Raw genomic sequence first — 22197 nt, 5'->3', positions numbered from 1 at the left:
CGTTGCAACATTAAAATCCAACAGGAGCACTTCGTGAGAGGGATGCTGGGGGCTACCCTCTTCTCCCGCTGGTTCTGGTGTATGCTCAGCTCTGCTGTTCCATCTGCTTCTCCCGGCCAGAGACTAAGCCAGACCTTGCAGGGGAATGGGGGGTGAAATGTTTCAGGGCTCTGCACACACTCAGTGCAAAGTCACAGATTTACTGTGAGAGCCCCAGCCTGTGCCAGGACCAACCCGTCATGAGGAACAACAGCAGGGAAAGCAAATATGCAACTCCATCTCTGGATGAAATGTCAAGAGTTCAGGCGTACGCGCTCACTTTCTTACAGCTGTCTGCGAACCCGGCTGTGGCCTGTATGGCACCTGTGCTGAGCCCAACAAATGCCAGTGCAAAGAAGGCTGGCACGGGAGACACTGCAATAAAAGTAAGTGAGAAACAAACCCCAGGAGTCCGTATCGGGGGTCTTACACATCCGATGCCATACAGAAATGACTGCTTCAAGAGCCTTTCCAGCCTCATTAATGATACCACACTCCATTTTTTCAAATGTTTAATCCAAACAATAAAACAAAGATTTTCAATACTCTGTAATTTTAACTACTTAAAAAACCCTCAGAATTGTTTAAAAGTGTTTTACCAAGATCACCCTTATATTAGAAATTCCAGAGTCTGGTATCAACCAGATTTCTAGATGCCCTCATGTGTCTTCCACCCACGGTATGGAAGGGATCTGAAGTCCTTCAGTACTCCTCCGTAATGTCAGCTGGCTTTAAAATGTTGGGTAGGCATTTTTAGAAATAAAACTGTGTCAAGTTTTAAAGATGATTAAAACTTAGAAAAAACAAAGTGTCCTTTAGAAACTTTGGGGAAAACTTGAAGAGTTATGCAAGATCTATGCTTACCGACTTTCAAGTTTTCTCCTCCTCTCCCCCACCCATGCTCCACAGACCACAAAAGATACTGTCCCAAAGCAAATTTAAAGTCCTTAAAATGAATTTCTGTTGTGCTTATTGACCCATTTGACACCCCATGAGGCAACTGATCGTTTCACTGGATTTAAAATAGCACTATAAAATTATTTGAAATACAATTGGATATATCCAGTAACAACTTCAGATTTAATTTTATATTTCATGTGCAATAGTGCTGTGACAGCAGATCTTCAAGAGACATTCTGTACATTCTCCTATGAGGTATGAATGTTTAGCTTAAACACTGTTAGCTAATGATTCACATTTAATGTTTTAAGTGGCAATGATAAAAAAGGTAAAAAAATTTGCAGCTAAAAAAGCCACCAATTAGCCACAAGAAATGTGAACCTTACATTGCGGCATCAACTGAATGTTCATTTTTATTAAATGCTGTTGATGCCTGTGATTTGTATTGCATTAAAATATATTACAATAAATATAGTTGTTTCATTAAAAAATGAGTATTATCTAACTAAAATGGATTATGCTGTGAAAATTAGGTTTGGGAGTCCACTTCTCTGCTGTTAGCTAGTGGACCTGTGTTTATTTATGAGAAATACCATTAATGTAAGTTATGGTCAAAAAAAATGGAAATCAATATGAGCTTCATAAGTTCACTATGAACTTTTTCTTCTTGTAATACTCTTCTTATGAAGAACTCACATAGCAGGTGAAAAAAAAGATGTACTATGGATGGCCATCCCCAAAGAAGTAATTACCTGTACAACAAAACCAAAACTCCTAACTACCATGTTATGAGGAGTCAATACACATTATTGTCAGCTCCGCGGTTTTCCATTCTTAATTACTTGGAGTTCGGGTACAGTCCTGCTGTGTTTAGCACTGCAAAACTCTCTTTGTATTCAGCAAAGAAACTGAGAATAGGCCATTTGGGTAAAATTCACTCCCATTTTAAGGGCCCATGTAGGGCTTAAATTGCACATACAAGTCTGTATGCACTGCAATTCACTCTTTTCAACTAAAACCAAACATCCCCTGGTCTTGAGAGGACATTTATAGTTAATTTGAGAGACTTGCTTCATACTCCATCAAATCAATGGGTCCTTGGTAAAGCTGTTTTCTTAAAAAGAAGTGGTTAAAAAAATTGAACCTGGGACTCAGTTTTTCAGTGTCATTTCCATGAGCTTTAAGTAATGAGATGGGTAAATGAAACTATAAATAATTACAACATAATACTTTGAATTCCATTTTTATTGTTCGTTTTCATTTTCCACAACAAAGCAGCTCCGCTAAGGCTGTTTCAGACTGCTTTTTTTCCCCCCTAGGTGTTTATTGTCACTGCTGTTCTTTCTCTTTGCATTCAGCCGTAAACCAAAGCCAAGCTCAGGTAGCTGGCGCAGATTCTGCCCAGGGGGATGCTTACGCCCCTCTTTAGAGCCCGTTGCCAGCAGATCGGCATGACTCTCACCCACCCGGCATGGGCTGTGCACACATGAACCCAGGGCTGAGTGACAACCTGGGCGTGCTGATGGTCCCCTGGGCTCCCTGGAGAGGCAAGAGCATCCTTCCATCTGGCAGCACCTTGTCCATCCCGGGGGGCACAGAGAGGGATGAGCGCTTGCGTAAGGCATAGCAAAATCCTTTGTTCAAACGGGGGAGACTTTTTCCACTTGAAATATTAACCGTGGATCGCGAGCCCGCTTCTGTGGTTTCTTTTCTCTCGAACTGGATAATTTTCCAGGGTATGGAGCCAGCGGTCTGAGCGCCCTGAGGCCAGCAGGCAGCAAGCACAGGCAGCACACGCCTTTGCCAAAAAGGGTCGAGGAGAGGCATGTTCCACCCGAATCCAATTACATCTGGTGAACTCCAACATCTGAAACGGTTCGTGTTACACAAAGTTCATAGCCTTCATTAACCTCTCATGGATTGAATGTTAAAACGCTGTTCATTACAGTTAAGATTACCGGCTGGAATTTTATTAGCTTCATTATAAACCACTGAGCTGATATTTACTACTCCTTTTAAGTTTTATAAATACTTCTATAGCATGATTATATAGGCTTCTTCTTTCAGTGCTTTGGATGGTGTTTTGTACTATATTTCAGTTATGTTTAAACTTCCTTTTTTGATTCTGTAGCTGCAAATATTTTCCAAAAATTAAGTAACAATATTCAAGCAGAAAACCTCATAGATGCTAACTTGAATCATTTCAATGACTACAGATTTAATTTGCCTAAGACAAAGGAAAGGTGCATTTTACATTTTTGCTATTGTGTATTTAGACTTTTCCCTGAGAAAAATAAATAAAATAAGTTGCCTAATTTAAAAACTGAATAACTCAATTCAATGTTATTTTTGGCCTTACAGTTTTGCAAAGTACTGTGTATTAAAAATACACTGCAGCGGTGCCATTTAACCAACGTAATATATTGTAAACAAAGTAGAAGTATAATGTATGAACTTTCTGCATCGGCTTGAAGCAATATAATATATTGTAAACAAAACAGCTCTTATGTAATAAACTTTTTATACTGACGGTTATGTATAAAATAAAGATGCTGCTTTAGTTTTTCCAGTACTGCTCTGTGTGGCCTGCTGCAGTCTCATCAGCGCTGGGTCGGGACGATGGCTTTTCTAGAGCACCCTCATAAAAGAGTGGCACGATGGGGTTGGTTTCCCTGTCTCTGCTTTTAACCCCACAGCTCTTAAAAATATTTCAGAAGAACAACTTCTTCTTGTGCCTTTGAAAAGGAGGGGATAGCACCGAAAGGCAGGTGTTTCTGTCCCTGTGTTTGCCCTCCACCACGTCCTCCTTTCCCCCCCTGCACTGCCAGCTGGCCTTGCCAAGCTGGTGTGCCCTGTTCGTGGCACCTCCAGTACCCGGGATATTCTCCTCAGAGCCTCTGTCCAGGCAGGTAATAGTCCAGTGCTGGCGATGTTTTCTGTTCAAGGGTGATGCTCCCGTGTCACGTTGTGTTCAGACTGTATAAGGTTTGGGTGCTGCCTCTTGCGACAGTCAAGGGCCACACAGTTTGTAATGTGCTGTGGCTAGGAAGCAATGAAAATGGTTTGTGTCTGCGTTGAAGAACAATGTCCATTTCAACAAATGATTACTGACCCTTGCTATACTGCAGTTCTGGGAACCTTATTATCTGGGAGATAAATAAAAAAGTAAATAAATAACACATAATTTGGGGCATAAAATTAATCTTAATGAGTGAGAAGCTTTGAGTTACAAAGGAAAAAGTCTAGTTTATAAACCTGACCTTGCTGGTCTTATTTAGTCAATGGACCCATAGGCCAAGTAAAAAGACTTGCTTAGGCCAGAGAGAGGGAGGACATCTCTCTAAGGATCTGTTTTTACATTGTCCTTCGCGTGGTGGGACTGTAGATGCTGCCCAGCAAGCCTGATCCAACAGGAGACCAACCCCTGCCTTGCCACGCATGGCTGCAACCCTCTGGGTCCAGTGCACGGAGAAACACAGCTGGGGAAGGAGGGGCAGGACCAGGCCAGCCCCCCATTACACCCCCGGGGAGATAACGAGGAACAGCCCAAACAAGGTGGTTTGGCCGCTTGCCTGATACCCTTCCCTGGGATGGCAGTAAAACAGCTCAGGTTTGCTGAAGAAGGAGCTTTCTTAGCATGGATGTGTGTAACAGCTATGGCTGGTGGGCTGCAAAGTGGTGGTCCCCCAGCCCTCAGTCCCATGCCTCCCATGGGACCCCCAGCACCTCCCCGACCTCCTAGGGGACTGGGGGGAGCCTGGGGCACGGGGCCCCCGGGTGGCAATGCAGGGCAGGATATGACCTGCAGCCAGCTTGCCTCTGTGCGTGCTGCGTTGCTGTGCTGCAGGGGATTTTGAAGAGCAAACCCCAGTCCCCATAGCAGCCCCCATACTCTTACCTGTGTCTTGGCAACCTGTGGATCTCTGCCCCACACCAAGGCTGTTGTTGATTGTGGTGAAATCAGCTTTCCATTAAAAAGGATAATCAGCTGTATCTACAGGCAAGAAAGCAAAATACCAGCTGCTGGTGTGAGCTGGGCTTTTCCCTTCACTGGGGCCAGCAAAGTGGGCTGTGGGGCGGGAAAGGAGCCCAGCCTCTGCCCTGACTTAGTGCTCTCCCAAAAGCACCCTCTTCAAATCGAAAGAGGATGGAAAACAGGGAGCCTGAGGCACAGGAGAAGACACTTGGGTGCTGAAAACCCAAGGGGAGGAGATGAGGACGGAAACATTTTTTGAGATTTTCCTTAAAAGCGATGAAAGAAGGAGATTAATATTAGGCTGAGGTTAAATGTGTAAGTGCTCTGTATCTCCAGGGATGCCCCAGGAGCTGTTTATAAACATGGATGTCACATTTGCTAGCTTTTTGCTCTTTCCGTAACAAAGATTGGCTGAAGCCATTGGTCACACGCCACAGTAAAAAGCACAGAAATTTCTTACTTAAAATTCCTCAGCTATTTTGGCTGAACTTTTTCTGCTGCTGTCAATTTCTTAGAAAGTGCTTCCTTAAAAATAACAAGTGCATTCTTTTATATGGAGTAATTTATTTTGCTACTTGTTCCAAAGACACTAAATGCTGCTGCTTGGTTTTCTGAGTTTCACCACTGACTTTGGGAAAGATCATTAATCATGAGTAGAATATAGTTGGAAATTTTACAAAAGGAAAAAAATTTTCCTCAAAGTGCACACTGTAACACAATTCTTTTCCTTAAATAACGTCAACTTTCTACACGCAAATTTTCCATCACTTTGCCTTTAATGCCAGCGTGAGCACAAAGTTTCCTCCTTGTGTAGAGGCGGTCCCCCATGTCAGAGAAGTTTTAAGTCGAAGTCCGTGATATCTGACAATGCTAAAAGAAGACATTAATGCCTCAGAAAACATCCATTAGAAAGTTGGAAGTAATTTTGCCATTTAAAAATAAACTACAGAATTTATCACACTCTCTCACTGGACAGGGTGTATGTATGGGAAAAGTGCATGTATCTGCCATAGATGAAAATCAGTTAAAGAAAAATAACAAGTCCAAATACCAATCTATTACAATAGATCAGACAGAAACTGCCTTTTTAACAACGTTTGGGAAAGTTTGCAGTTAGCCAGAGAGAGATGCCAAACGTTGCACTCGTGAGCAGCAGCTATGAGATAATCAAAACTGGTAAAAGAATATAAAATGTTAAATCATTATAGCTCTAGACCCAAAATCCCAATTTAAGCAACTGACAAAATTATAGCTTTATAAAGTGCTTCTAATAGTACTCGATAATTTGGATATCTAATATTAGCATCCTGCTAACTCCAGGTGTGCACAACAGTTCAAAGGACTAATACATAAGGCACAGAAAGAAAGCGGAGACAGAAGCCCTGAGGGCAAACTGCCTTTTTTGTACCGCTGCCATTAGCGAACCGATGCACGTGCTTTTTTTTGGTAATTTACAGTTTAGGTTAGTATCCCCTTAGCTCCGGCTATGCTGCTTGACTTAAAATATATCATTTTTAATGCCTCTTCATTTGACTTTTTGGGAACTGCAGAGAACTTGGGCCCTTTCTTGTTTGTGCTACGCATGAATTAGCAGCATAACTTCATTACCGCCTGCACAGCAAGCTCTGTGGCCGTGCTACTGGCGTAGCAGGGAGCCAGCGCTGCTGTGTACGCTGAGTGATGCTCACGGGGTGTCTCTGACCGGGAGGCAGTGCTGGCTGCCGGGACCCGGCACACTTTCACCATGTGGAGTGAATGCATGGTCCAGTTGGTCTTCTTCCAGCTTCAGCTGCATTTCAAGGAATATTAAGGTAAAAAAATTATAAAGAAAAAAATTCAAAGCTGTTCCAGATGACTCACTGCCTGTCAGGTTCAAACTCCAAAAGCCAGGCTCAAAGCTTTGTCCAGACCTAGTGTTATTAGTTCAAACACTGCAGCTTTGTTTCTGCTGGACAGATTTGTTACCTTTCCCTCCCTCTCACTTCTCTATATCACTAGTTCTACTGAGTTTGCCCACTATGGAAAAAATGCCTACTTGCAGATACTAAGGGGAGATCCGGCAGCAGCAGAGTGGGAGCTGCCTGAAGCGGCCTGAAGTTATGCCAAGGTTTCCCTGGTGCTAGTTCAAACACTGCAGCTTTGTTTCTGCTGGACAGATTTGTTACCTTTCCCTCCCTCTCACTTCTCTATATCACTAGTTCTACTGAGTTTGCCCACTATGGAAAAAATGCCTACTTGCAGATACTAAGGGGAGATCCGGCAGCAGCAGAGTGGGAGCTGCCTGAAGCGGCCTGAAGTTATGCCAAGGTTTCCCCGGTGGCTGCCCTGCCCACGGCACTGCATCGGGTGCTGTCGAGGCATTGCTCGGAGCCACAGCCTCACAGCAGCTCCATGTCTTGCAGTCATTTCAGCTCAAGTGTAGAGAAACTGCATCAGCCAGAAGTGCTCTCATCCATAACAGGGATTAAATCCTACTAAATCCCACTGGTCTTGCAGTGTGAATATGACTTCATGTTCGGTGAGGTGACGAGGTGCTATGATTAGCCAGGCCATACCCAAACCTTAAGATTGTGATTAGACCAGCAACACCCTCTCCAGCTCTAAACTGTGCCAGTAAGATTCGTTCACATGATGCTTTAAACGAAAAAGCAACTAGTTAAAAAAAAAATCTCAACTGAAATGAGTCCAGTTGTTGTTGTTGTTTATTTTTTCTTGCAGCTCTCTGATGGGGTGGCTGCTGAGTCTCAGGCCAGTAATTCGTGCGTGGCTCCCAGCACCCAGCTCCTGCTGGAGCACAGCTAACTGCGCACTCCTCGGTGCCTGGCTGGAGGCAGCTGCCCAGCCCGGCTGTGCAAGTTTACCGACACTCAAAAACAATGCAAAGCTGAACTGGGCACAGAACAAATGGGTTAGGAGAATGGCAGGGTTTGGAAAATGCATGCATGCAGATCTGAGCAGATTTATTGCTTACCTCTGTGGCTTTCTAAAGTTTGCAACATTCAGACGATATTAATTTAAATGAACCAACACAATTTAAAGTTAGGAAAAAACCCACTCTGTATTTTTGGCTTAGAACAACATATTCTATTATTTTTACTAGTTACAGAAATTGCATTTTAATCTCTTTCCACATAGCCCATCAGAGGACAGGAACAGCCTTGTTGCACAAATCTTTCCATGGAAATGTGAATTTTTCAGAGGGTTTAGCACACATACCCTGTCTGGCCAAGCCGCAGCTCATAAGCAGTTCAGGTGCTTATGAGGGACATCCTCACAAGTCCTTTCTAACACTTTCTTTCATGGCGTATGCTTGCAGGATCTTATGGCTGGGGAGGGAGGAGAGGCCAGCCTGTGCTTTAAGCACGTACTTTGCAGAAGGGACCTCTTTCCTCCCACCCGGTCTAGAGGGATAAGCTCAAGCGCTAGGCACACTTGGTGACCAGCTGCTTCTGGGCACATGTGCCCCAAAGTGCCAGAGAAGCTGTGAAACGTGGTGCTGGCTTCAGTATCTGGCCTTGCTGGTGCTACGTGGGGACAGCCCGGGCAGAGGTTCCTTGGTGAGGCTGCCCGCAGCTGGCCCTGAATGGCGTCCCACAGTATCCAAAAAGAGAAACCAAAGAGAAACACCTCTTCAAAAGCTTGCTTTTCTTTAGAACCGTTTAAATATTTGTCAGGGTGTCTAAATCAAAAGCCTAAATGTCCCAGGAGAAGGAAAAAGGTCTGTGCTCAAGACCAGCAGTGCTTGCAAAACATGTTTCGGATATATGGAGTCCAAGTAGATTTTATTGGGCGAACGAGGTGTCGGCTTGAACTTGCAGTGACACCATTCACACTGCCTGTTGGCTCAACACACCCCACCATGCCTGAAAAGCAGAAAATGAAACCAGTGCATCATGCAAATAGCCACTCCAGTGAGTACACCACCTCGTAAACCCACTCAGCACAATGATGGGGTTTCGGGTACCTTCCTTCTGGGTCCCTGCTTATGCAGATCCTGGACATGGACAGGGACGTGACGAGGGAGTAGCACACTGACCACTTGTACTGAAGAGCTAAATGGTTGCAAAATCAAACTGCAGGTCAATGTTTCTTGTACCGCTGTGTTTTGCAAAGAATGTGTTTGATTTGAGTCACACCCCCATCTTTGCCTGCTCCTGTTCTGCCCAACGTGGCATCCTATCAGCCAGAGCTTCCAGAAGCTAACCCTGCAGCGTCTGCAGCACAGTCCTCAAGCGAGTGTTTCCTAATACACCCCACTCATTGCATCTGCAGGATTAAAGATACCGATCCAGAGTCGCTGCACCCAGGCACCACTCTTCCCCAGGCTCCTTCTAGCCATGTCCACTCTACATGTGCAGAACCCCCACTTTTGGAGTGGCACCTTTGGCTTGCAAGAAAGGTGCTTCTACCCATGTTTAATCGTCCTGCCCATCCTGTGCCCTGGGTTACAACTGTACACATATTTATGCTTATCCTAATTTCTATTACGCATAAAACCTTGCACTGAAAGAACATAATTTGCATTGTAAGGTCAAACACTCAGAGTGGCCAGAGCCAGCTGGCTCTGTAAACCCTATATAGCTCCCCCCAGGTATATGCCCCAATGGTGTCCCCACTATACGAGGACCCCTGTGTCCCTGAAGGCTGCCAGCCTCTGCCCTTGCACGTGGTGACAGTGCAGATCCTCAGGCCTTTCCATGGTCTCCTGTGTGCAGCCTCACTGGATTTCCCAGTGTGCTGCCCACACTCCTCTCTCTGCTCTCCTGGTGTGTTCACCACCACCCTAGGACAAATGGAAACATATTCTTTATCTCCTCCCATATTCCTCATCAGTTCATCCTCAAGAATCATCTCATTAAACTGATAAGGGTCTAGAAAAAAATTAAGAACACTGCTGAGTGACAAATTGTTCATTTTTGCTGACTTACCACCCACAACAGCACACCCAGTTTCTTCCTTTCACTTGGTATTTCCTAGTTTCCATTCCATTACACTTGCCAGCTCTTCCTACCAGCACTTCCAATAAAAGTCCAAAACTTGCTCATCACATACAAAGTGCTTGGTGCACCATTTGTAAGCCAGTCACGTGCCAATACACATCCCTTAATCAGTGCGTTCCAGTTGAGCTGCTTCCTGCCTGCCCAGTAACCCCAGTGAGCCTCACACGTAGGCAAGGACTGGTGGGACTCCATTAGCTCTCCAGCAGGCAGTATTTGGAAAGGCCACCCCACACTGTTTATAACTCGTGCATCACGTTTCAGCATCTTCTGTGTTATCCATCAGACCTAGCTTGCAGGAGCCTTGCCCAAATGGAGCTCGCCATGACCCTGGCTTGGCATTTTCCCCAGTCCTCAAACTATCGATTACCAGACTTTATTGGACAAGCTTGGCTACTATGTGAACTCCTTGTGTGCTGGACTCACTTGCTTCAAATTAGGCTTAATCCAGCTGAAAGTCAGAGTGCTCAATTAAAGTCCTGGCTATTTTCAGCATGCACAATTCCACCCTTCAACAAGAGGTTGGTCGCTGTGGGTACAATCTCTCCTCTGGTCTACCTGGAAAACGACTGCCCCACCTATACATCTCTCAGATGGTGCCACTATTAAAAAAGTTAAGTGAATGCTCAGCACAATTCAAGTCAGTTTTTTAAACCACTTTATTACGTAAAGCAGTAAAGATTCCTCCCCTTTTACAGTTACAGCCACAACAAAGAGGGTATTTTCTGAACCAGAAACTTGGTATTGACTGTACTGCTTCACTTTATTTATCACATATAAGACAGTGATTCAGTAGCGATAGTTCCACCTCCAAGGCTTATTCCTAAAAGGAATCAACTGTGTTTGAAATGCAGCTGAAATGCTGACCTAGTTTGACACTTTCTCCCACCCCAAAAATTACCAGAGCTCCTGAGTGTTTCAGATGTCACAAATTACACCGATCCACTTAAAAATGAGGTGTGAGGGTTTTCCAGGGAGACGTGGGTTTGGGGTTTTTATTCATTTCTGCGTACCTTTGAGATCAGCGGAGGTAGGAACTTCCCCAAGCCCAGAGGAGCCCCGCCAGTTGGTGTTGGGGTAAGGGCAGCAACCCCAGGTGAGGTGGGTGTGCTGACCCTCTGGAAGCAAATGCATCTTTGTTGCCATCAAGGAGCTGAAACTGGGATCACGATAAGCCCTGTGGGTCTCTGCAGCTGCTCCTGAAACTCTTTACGATGTGTGATTTAGTAATACAGAATCACAGAATCATAGAATGGTTTGGGTTGGAAGGGACCTTTACAGATCATCTAGTCCAACCTCCTGGCCATGGTCAAGGACATCTTTCACCAGATCAGGTTGCTCAAAGCCTCGCCTATTTGGAGGAGCCATTCAATAATGCGGTAACACCATGTTTAACTCTGCACTTGTCCCTGGCTGTACAATAGTACTACAACACTTCTGAACACCTTGTGGACCACTCACAAGCAAGAGGACCATGTGGCCAACAGAATGCCTTGGATGTGAGGTTTCCTCGGGGATCTAGAGGGCAATAAGAAAATAGTTTGTTGGTTAGTATTTTGACTGAAATAGGTTTTGATCATTCAGACGAGTCTGTTCTGCTTGAGAGAGAGCAGTCTTCTCTGAAGCAAATGAGTAACTCAAACACCTAAGTAAAAGGGTGAGCTGTTAAGTACAGAAAGTACCTGAAAAGAGCCATGAGAATAGTTAAATATTTAGGTTCCTGCTCACTTTTTAAGTGGATTTGATATGTCCTCATCCAACAGCTCTGACTACGCTGCAGTACTCTCATACCCATCGCAAAGGCTGTTCTGGAAGAGTTTAAGATAAAAGATCTGCTGAACACAACATCTTGATGGAAAGAGGAATGCAAAATCCCAATTTCTTTTTAATGATGCTTCCTCTGCTAGCAAAACCCATTCCTTTTGTATGTGTCCCCTTCAGCATCCCAGAAAATAGAGAGGGAATAATTACAAGGAAAAAAGTGGCTAATTGGGAGGTATGCTTTGTCCGTCGTACCCAGCACAACAAGTAAGGCCCCTAAAAAACAAGCCAATGAATGTCCCTTTGAAATGAAGGGGGAGGAGAATCTTTTAAAAACCTTGCAAGCAATTTACAGTAATTATAACCTCATCCATTATTAATGCCACCTTCCTATCCATTGTGTAAAACTCCACGCAGGCTTCCTCCTCTTATAAACAGACAGCGATACAACAGTGTTATTTCATATCTCTGAAGTTGTTATCAGAGGCAAGTAATTTTGCTGTGAAACTGGAGTGCAGCTGTAAAGCTGCTGCCTCACTGCTTTGGATCTGAAAACACAGCTGCATGGCACAAACTTAATTCGGGTCTTTATGGGATGTATTTGGAACCTAGAAGTAACTTCTGCTGAATGCATGAGGGTTTGACTTTCAGGCCGTTCTGGGTCAACTGTGTTAGCCAAGCCCTGGAGATTGTCCCAGACTCAGGGGCATCTTGGGCTGTTTGATCCTGCCCGCTTTTCTCAGTTAAACAGAGCTCTCCCAGCTGAGTTACCCATCAAAGTACAGAGGGGAGCAGCAATGAGGAGCTGACAGTGGCTCTCTTCCCTTTCAGACAGTACTGAATCATTGCTCACATGAAAGGGCAAGAGAGGACCTTGCAGTGATGTTGATGTAATTTTCTATGACAGACAGAATTAAAGATCTTAACCAGATGTTGTTATTAAAGAGGTGTAGCACTAGTTCCAGAAAAAAAAAGAGTCTGCTTCCAGTATCCATATTTCAAAAGGGATCTTGGAAAATTTACGAGAACTGAGAAGAAAGCAGCAAGAGCTATTCAGCATCGTGGAAAAGTGTGTCGAAGAATAAGAGACTTTGAACCTGATTCAAGAGGACTGGCTGAGCTGCCCAAATCGCTCCCTGCCACTAGAAGAGAGGTCTTTCCTTCACCCTGTGCACCATCCTCACCAGAAAAAAACAGTTTTCTGCTGGATAAGTGAGCTCAACCAGCTCTCCATCAGATCAGCAGAAGGGAGGAAATCTTTAAAAGGCATCTCAGCTATGGTCTTCAGCTACTCACAGGACCAACTCCCTTTTACAAAAATACCCACTGGGGCTGAAAGATTGAATTTAAATAAATTTCAGACTGGATCCAGGGTACATGTTTTTAACAGTGAATTAAGTAATCATTACGTTTCACCTGGGACTGTGGCAGATTCTTCATCACCCGAGTCTTAAAAGCAGTACCTTCTAAAAGATATGCTATTAGTTAAAAATGAAGTTACAGGCTTGATGTAGAAGTGATCAGACGAGGTTCTGGTTCTTTCCATACTGAGTGCCTCTCTACAGTTTCACTCCAGAGGTGGATGAAGCTTATTAGTGACTGAAGTCACAGCTAGGTGCTGTTCATACATCGATATTTGGTCCGTAAGAGGCACGTTACAACTTCAACTAGTGACAAAGCAAAGAACTCAAGGCCATGGCAAACCCTAAAATGTGTAATTTCCCAAGAGCTGTGGCTTTTTTATTTCCTTCCTTGCTCCTGAAGTACATTTTTCACTGTCCCATGGCAACTGTTTCTCTTCATCTGTTGCTACGTGAGAACTGGTATTTTAAAAAGCTATTTTGAAGGAGCTTTGAGAAAAACTTAAATTCACACCATTTAAAGATCAGGAACAGAGAAATTTTGAAAGAAAGACAAAGAATAGCAGCAAGCCTGCGATACGAGCCTTTGTAGAGGCAGCTACTTGCAAAAGCCCCACAGCAGAATGAATGTCCCGGTATATTTTAAATGAAGTGGTTTTGCAGATACGGTCACAGCCGTGTGGCCTTCACTTTCCTGGGTACCAAGTGTGGGTCATAGGGGGTTACGTGATTGCTCCTGCGTATCTTGGCATGTTGGGTTTTCTAGTCCTGGCCAAACTCCACTGTGGACAAGTGTTGCCTTCATTTGCTGGCAGATCGTTCAAGGGATCTTTTTGTGTGAGTGACAGCTGAAAGGCATTAAATTGTACAGTAAATCATTTAACTGGAGCCTAGAATGTGTGAACATCGAACCACAAACTCTGACAGAAGAAAATCAGAATTTATTTTGTGTTTTGAACAGTTTTAACATTAATGGCCCATTTTAACCACATATAACAAGCATAATCTGTTCAGTTTTCAGCAAGGTCTTCAACTGGATATTGTATACCTCTGTGGTGGTTTCCTCTAAATTATTTGAGGTTTCTTACTTGGAATTTTTTTGTTGTTAAAACGAATTTTATTCTCTTGAAAGGTGACAGAACGCTAGCTGGGGAAGACAAAGTCTGTCCACGCCAAAGTTCAGCAGGGGCAGTAGCAAACCTCGTATACTTCCTCCGCTCCCACCGTGCAGGAATGAAGGATGAGGAAAGACAACCTGGGATGAACAGCAAAAAACTAATTACACTCTTCACACTCAGTCTTGAATTCTCCACATCTTGGGGAGGGTCTGCTTTTTTTCTTCTGGGTTTCAAGAAATGCTTCCTTTTGACAGTTTTATTTAAATAAAAATACATTCTTATGGGGAAAAAAAGTTGGTTTTGACAAATCAGCATTTTCTACAAGAGCCATTTCATCAAAAACTCCTAAGTCACTCTATTCAGAAAGTATCCTCATCCAGCATCCAGTCAGTTTGGCTTAGTATAAACTCAAAAATGTAAGCCATATTCTGAAGTCAAAGGGGACCAAGCCAAGGAGAAAGCCAAAGGCTGAAGGAAAGCGAGCTCTGGGCAGGCAGAAGAAGACAGCTGTTAAAGGGAGACCTGCTGGGGCCATCCTGGGAGCTGTGAGCAGACGCCGCTGCTGGCAGGAGGGACAAGAGGCACTTACTGATTTACTCTGGCACTGAACTGCCAATTATTTTTTATAGTCACTAACAGCTTTGCACCGAAATTCAGCCCAGCTTTTCACTTGCACAGACATCAGAGAGAAAGCCTTGGTTTGTAGGGACATTGGTGTGCTGTAGCCAGCCTAGGGCTTGGAAAGAGGTGATGGCTTTGATGCTGGAGCATCCAGCTGCCCGCTCGCCTGCCAAGCTGGACTCCCCAGGACCTCCTGCCGCAGGAGGAGATACTGCACTTGCAAATGGCCGGCGCTGTGTGGATGTATCACCTTCTGTCCAGGAAAGGTGCTCGTGGCCATCAGGCTGCCTATCTCCTCAGCTGGCCTTGCCCTCTCTAGCCACCCATCCATTTCTTGGCCACAGCTTCCGAGTAGACAGAGCCCGTTCACAGTCATTGGGGTATCAAACCTCTGGATTTAGTGACATTAGGAACCAACTTCCAAACTACAACAAAACCCACAAAAAACATACATCCCCAAGACACCACCTGAGGTAAGAGCCTCATGAGCACAATAGTGCCAATGTGACCCTGCTCCAGGGGCCCCAAGTCTCCGCCTTCACCCTTTCCACCTTCTTATTGCAGCTGGACCTGTTAGTGTGGCGCAGTAAGCAGAGACTTTGGTTTCAACGTTGCCATTCATTTCAAAGGAGCCAGGGCACGCGTATCACTGTCGTTCCTTCCAGCAGCTACCCTCCGATGGACAGACCGTCAGTCCCTCTGCAGCACTGTCCGCACCACCCTGCTGGGCTCCCAGCACTCCTGACCTCTAGGAAAGACGCTCCAAGTGCCACCAAATTGCAGAGCAGGAGAGCAGAAGGGCTCGGAGTATGTGCATCTTTGGTCCTGCGAGGCACTGCCAGGCCACCCTGCTGCCGTTCGGGGCACCCACAACAGTGGAGGTTCAGCCTTTTCAACTTCCAGTAGTTTGGATGTCTCCTGTGTTTGAAGCTGCTGGAACCACATCAAACGGCCATGAGCAAAGAATGCCGTCGAAGGATTTATTCAGCCTGGATATGAGTGTTGCTGACGGGAGAGAAGGGAACAACAAAGATTTCTCAGCCACCATTGTGATCTACCCATTTAAAAATTAAAAAAAAAAGAAAAAAGAAAGGTTCCTTTTACTATCAAAACCATTTGGCTGAGCATTTTACTGCAGACCCTGAGCAAGTTCCAAATTGCCTGGCTTACATAAATACCTCTACCACCAGTGAGCCTTTGCAGAAGGAAAATGTTTATAATTGAGTAGTAAACCTTACTAAGTGACAATCATGAGATACAATATATTTTTAAAAAGCCAAGTATCAGACTTTTGAATTGAAAACCTACAACTGGAAATATAAATTCCAAAACAATAAGTATATTAAAACATTACTATAATCAAATTAGTTTCACATTGGTACAGTAATGCATTTGTGTACAAAAGGTAATAAATTGTAACTTTTTCTACTTAGGGAAGCTGGTTTTTTAAAATAATCATTTTTCTTAGTTCCTTTTCTTTTTTCCATACTTTATTCCATATTCAGGGAAGAACATCAGTCGAATATATTTTCATCTTTATGTTATGTTTAGTGCATTCAAGAGAGAGCAAAAGCCCAGTCCACAAGCACGTTTGCACTAACTATACCCATTTTAAAAACTACTTTGCGCATTAAACCAGTGCAACTTTCCCTTCCCTCTTCCTATCTAATCCCAGTTATATCTCTTTAAACTGGGCATTTCCACTGCCTTCTCATGCTGGTCTTTTACAAGAACAGGAGCCATCCAGGGTGATCTGGACCCCTCTGTAGTGCTTTTCACAGTCATTGGTACTGCCCCTGCTTTAGCAGTGTGTCCCATTACCAGGTTTAAGCAACACACAGCATTTTCCCATCCTTGCTTTTGTTCCTTCTTTGCTGCTGTTACAATGGGTGGACCTAAAGGGAAGGTGTAGAGAAGAGGGAGCCAGAGTCTTCCAGGAGGTGCACAGTGACACAAAAGGAAGCAACAGACATAAGCTGCAACAAAGGATATTCCAATCCCATAAAAGGGGAAAAAAAGGATTTACCATGGTGATAGTCAAACACTGGACCAGATGTTCAGGGAAGGTATGGAGTCTCCATCCTTGGGGGTGTTCACCTTGCGCAGACACAGCCCTGTGCAGCCTGATGCAGCTCCCAGCTGGCCCTGCTCTGAGCAGGGGTTTGGACCAGGTGATCTCCAGAGGTGCCTCCCAACCTGAATTACCCTACGGTTCTGTAATGGCCCTTAATGAAGGCACACAGACAGGTACGTCTGGGATCTGTAATAAGATCACAGACAGGTATGCACTGTACCTACTGTCTATGTGCTAGTTCCACACATCATATGGAGATAGGTTTGAGACAACAGATAAAACTATCCATGCCAGTCAAGTCCAACAGGAGCAATTCCCTCAGACCTGTTTTGTTTTTAAAGATACATCACAGTTCAGTTCAGTTCTTGGGATGCACAAGCATGACCTATAGTGCTCAAACCAAACCTTTTTTTCCATATCCGTACCTGAAGACATCTAGAATTTGAAACAATTTAGCACCTCGGATGTGCATGTCCAAAAGACATCCTTTATTGGATACCTTTGCATTAATAAACAGCATTGTAAGTTTAAGGCACAATTTGACCATGATTTGCCACGCTCTGCAATAGTCATAATCTCACCTGCCATTAATGACCTGCTTCACACATGGCCATACTTTGCAAAGGCCATAATCCTTGGGACTGCATTTTCCTCAGGGTCTGTTGCCATCTTCCCTGCTGGACACTGGGTCAGAGCAGGAAAAGGAGGACAGTGGATGGAGACAAGACCAAGATGAGATAGTAGGGCAAAAAAATTGCTTGCCAAAATGTATAACACTTAAGTTTTGTTTAAAAAAGGGACAGGTGAAATCAAGGGTTGCTGGCTTGGCATTCTTTTCACCTCAGGACCAAAGGAAATGTCCAAGCAAGACTGTCCTTGGAAGGGGAAGAGCAGCAACAAATTAACGAGAAGATAGACAGGAACCTGAAATACCACGTCAAACCCTCCTGCCTTTCCCTCTGACTGGTGGCCACTTACCTCTCATTTCCCCATGCAGCACACAAAGCAAATAACCTCTCCTTGCAGTGCTTTCTTTCTGCCTGGTGAGAGCCACGGTACTAAAATACCTCAGTTTCAGTTAGTATTTCATGCTAGTTTGGAAATATGTCAGGGGGTTTTGTGTGTATAATATAAATACCTCCCACTGCAATTAGTCTCTGCTACTGGGAGAGGAACAGACTGCATCAACATTGCTTTTCTGCTAAAGTGCCGCCGTAGTTTCAGTTCATCCTACAAATGTGGCATTGTCTCCTAGAATTACATTACTAATTACAGCTAATACACCCAAGCCCAGATGAATGCAACTTTGATCTGAGTAGCACCCCTACGCAATCCCTCTGGCATGCAAATGGAAATTACACAACAGGGCTCAAATACAGCTTGAAAGCAAAGATGTAAGGCCAATTTATTTAGTGCCCCTAGACTAAACAAGGTGCTTATTCCAGTGCCAGATTATGATTGACCGAGATTTACTCACAAAACATTTCCCACTGAGAATGTGCAACAAATTGCAATTATTACTAGTCCAGTTGGTTTAAAAAAATTAAAAAAAAAAATTAAGGAAGTCCATCTTTAGCTGCAATTTTGGCTGGGCTGCCTGACAGAAATCGACTGCCAACTACAGCAGCAGAGCAGGCTGGAGGGAGTAGGTGCGGGGGTACGAAAACCAGAACAAGACAGGTTTGGGGGATGGCAAGGAACAACAGGAAGGAAAGAGAGAGAGAGAGGAGAGAAAGGGAGAGAGAGTATAGTTGAAAGGGAAAAGGAAAAAAAAGAAAATAAGAGAGGTTAAAGGAATATAAGGACACAGAAAGCAAGCACAGAAAAGAGAAAAACAGATGTGAGAAAATGAAGGAAATTGAGAAAGAAAACAGAGTAGACAAGTCAAAAAATAAAATAGAAGGACTAGCCAAAGAGAGTTCCCTTGAACACTTGCCACCGACAAGCTCACTAGGGCGAGAGCAGGAGCATGTGCTTTCAGCTTTTGGAAGGAGCCAGTTTAGGCTTCTGCTGCTGCAATCAAGCACGTGAAATCCCCATTTCTCATCTTAAACAGCTACAGGCATGAGTTCAAGAGCAGAGCTCTCCTCAGCACAGCTAGAAGAGAAAGCACTTGCCACGTGGCACCTAGTCCTAGATGCTTTGTGTGCAAGCTTTGCCACAAAAACCTGACCGAAAAAAGACTTTGTTTAGGAAAAAAGAAATGCAGGGTCAGTAATTTAGCAGTACACTGTGACAGTACTAGAGAGCTGCAAAACAGGCATACACATTTGATGAACAGGTATGTAGCAGTTATACTCTGGGGAAAAAAAAAAATCAAAGGAACGGAACTTTTTCACTGCACAAAACCAGAGATAAGCTTTTCTGCACACATCAGAGTTACAAGAGGGGGTCACAAGCCAAAGCAAAAGGTTCCTTTTTATTGTCAGTGGGGAAAGGAAGTCATCCCAGACCTTTGGTTGATACATCAGAATAGAGCTGAGGTGGATAAGAAAACCTGACATTTAATTGCAAAAAAAGTGAAGTAATCTGAAACCATTTACAAATTCTTACTCATTTGAAGACACACCAAAAAAATGGATTTAGAAGATACAAATGTGGTCTTGCATCTTTTTCAAGTTTAACAAAACAAAACAAAACAAAACAAAACAAACAAAGATCAATTATGTCAGAAAGACCAAAGTGAACAAAATAGACAGATAAATTCTGTTTGCCTTAACATGGAGGGTGGTGCAAAGCCAGCATCTTATTTTTTAACTCTGATTTACTCTTTCTTTTAATTCAAATCTTATTTCTATGATTTAACATCCACATTTAAACACACCAAGATAAAGTCTGTGGCTCTCAAACAAAATACGGCCTTAACCCATGCAAATAGAAGAGTTACTCAAAAATTGATTGAAAGGCACATAAAATTGTCATTTGCAGTAAGAAAAAAATAATTTTGTGCAGGCACATAAAATTGTCATTTGCAGTAAGAAAAATAATGCAGGTAGCACAAAAATCTTGATGAAATTCAAGCCGAGCAAAAGCCATTTCAGTAGCAACCAAATGATGGTTTTAAGCAGGAGTTAGGGACTAAACTTTGCAGGAGTATAAAACCCTTCTGATGACTCACCGTAAGCTTATCTGCTGAAATCCTGCATAAATATTCAAGGTAATTACTACATAATCACTAAGTTATGCTGGCATGTGGGCCTAATTTGTTTTAAGAGAGATGAAAAATGTGAATTGTCTCTTCACGCAAGAGCTCAGGGCAGGAAACCCTAGGGGAAGGAGTTCAGGTTCTTATTTGTGTGCATTATTGTTTTCAGGTTAAATCAGTCAAGCCAAGCTCACAGAGTAGGTCTGACTGCACAATAACCTGGCCTCTTTCAGTTCTTTGGAGCAGTAAGTAGGGTTTCTATATATTTCAATCCCCAATCAAAACATCCTTCTCTTAAAATTATTAAAAAAACAAAACCCACTAAAACAACAAACAGGAAATAATTTGAATACCTTAATAACAGGACTCCTGAAGTCAAAGGTTTCCTTCCATAACCTATGTAGAATTTACAAGATCAAAGAAACCATATACCTTTAAGCCATAATCTTGTAAGTCACCCTTTACAACTGCGGGTCCAGGCTCAGCAGGGCTGTGCTTGTATTAACTAGTTTTAAGGCATCTATCACAGACAGAAGGTAAGTGTGTACAGCAAACTTTGCCAGATGGGTCTTACCTATATGATTAAAAAAAAAAAAAATCCCCCCTTCCCTTGCTGTTCTAAAAAACCTTGCTAAAAAAAGCAGCATAGGCTTTTAGCTCACTTTTTCCCCTGAATGAAGAGCCACCGTAGGAGTTAATGTACTAAACTGAGTCCAGCATAGCAAAATCAAGCAGTGTTATGCTGCGCGTGTTGACTTTGCCACACACTGAAATTGTAATAAGAACGGAATGACGGTGGTGGTCACACTGAACTGAAGAGCTCTGGGTTCGGCTCTCTGCTCTCATGCAAACTTGGATAGTGATCTTGGGCAAGGAACTTAGTAAATCTCCATCTGTAAAATGAAGATAATAATTGACTGTCACACACTTAGATTTGTCCATTCAGGCCTTAAACGAGCAAATCCTCAAAGCCTGTGACATCCTATGTGCGGGCAGTCATGAAGACACCAGGTAGCTGGAAGGTCAAAATTTGACTGAAAACTGTTTTGAGAAGCATCTTCCTTCTGAAGTAAGGCACCCAGGACAACAGGACTACAACATCAATAACAAACACTGCATTCTGTGGTCTTTTCCTGAGCCAAAAGCAAATGTTCCTGCAAAATATGCAATTAACAAGATGCTAAAATTGTTCTGTGGCTATGAAAGTGCTCAGAAACATTCCCTTTTAGCTCTCAAATTATTTGGGTAGACTTTTCAAGGGACTTGATAAACACAGTGGTCCTGTAAGAACCATTGTCAGCTTCAGACTGGTGTGCCACCTTAATCCTACGGCTGTAAATCTCCTGAACCATTTAGATTCCCTCTTGTTAGCACTGGCAAAGCAGTCAAGATATTGGCATCAGATACAGCTTCACAGCTGCACAGAGGTCCCAGATCCAGCCAAAGCCCAGAAAGTCTAACAGGGGCAGGGGAGCGGTGGTGGGTGCCCAGGCGGTGCAGGGGTGCCATGGCACGTGGAACGGGTGCTGGTGGCTGCTCAGTGCCATACAAACAGCCATGGGACCAGAGATTACAGGACAAGACACTTCATTTCAGCTGCTGAGGAAGGAGTTAACTGAGCACCTAAATTTGGGGTTAAAAGCTAGATGCATAACAGATTTGGGATGGGATCTGTGAAGTGAATACAGTGCTTGGCACCCAAGAGTCAAGCACCTTACTAACTGGGTAGGATCCATGGAGCTCTACATATCCCTCCTGAGCCTAAAACACAGAGTAGCTCAGGACATCAGAAAGATGAGGGGAGATGCTTTACTGATCCCCAGGTAAATCCTAAGTGCTTGAAAAAGCACTTGGATTGTTTTTATGGATTTCATCTGCAAGCATCCAATTCTGAGCTTGCAGCCACCCAAGCCGCAGAGTTCAGCAGGCTGCAGTAGGTCTTCATGCCTTCTGTGGGGGAGCTGGTCTCCAGCTCTGTGGCTAACACAGACACCTGCAGATGCCTTTTCTAGTGCCTTTTCTAAGGACTCCTATCCAATGAATGTTTCACATAAAATACAGGACCAGGCTTAGGAAAGGTAAGCAAACCCTGGGACTGTCTCCTCCCAGTGAAGGCCCCAGTCACCAGCCCACACACGCTTTTCCTACGTCATTGTTTCTTGAATTCCTTGTGGTATCATGATCTGGCTTCACATATACATCTCT

General features: G+C 43.8%; 1 protein-coding gene across 1 annotated transcript in view; it reads left to right on the top strand.

Moving 5' to 3' along the window:
• The window catches only part of WIF1 (WNT inhibitory factor 1), a 65062-nt gene extending 61557 nt beyond the window's left edge, over window positions 1-3505 (top strand). The window contains exons 10-11 of the mRNA XM_009281109.2: window positions 330-425; window positions 2675-3505. Of these exons, the coding sequence (XP_009279384.2) occupies window positions 330-425; window positions 2675-2796 (218 nt within the window). The 3' untranslated portion in view covers window positions 2797-3505. The remainder of the gene's footprint in view (window positions 1-329; window positions 426-2674) is intronic.
• Window positions 3506-22197: the final 18692 nt, after the last annotated feature.

The sequence above is a fragment of the Aptenodytes forsteri genome, unplaced genomic scaffold (assembly GCF_000699145.1).
Source record: "Aptenodytes forsteri isolate BGI_AS27 unplaced genomic scaffold, ASM69914v1 Scaffold4, whole genome shotgun sequence".
In the NCBI taxonomy this organism is placed as follows: Eukaryota; Metazoa; Chordata; class Aves; order Sphenisciformes; family Spheniscidae; genus Aptenodytes; species Aptenodytes forsteri.
The sequence above is the reverse complement of the archived record's forward strand: the minus strand, read 5'-3'. Positions and strand labels throughout refer to the sequence as shown.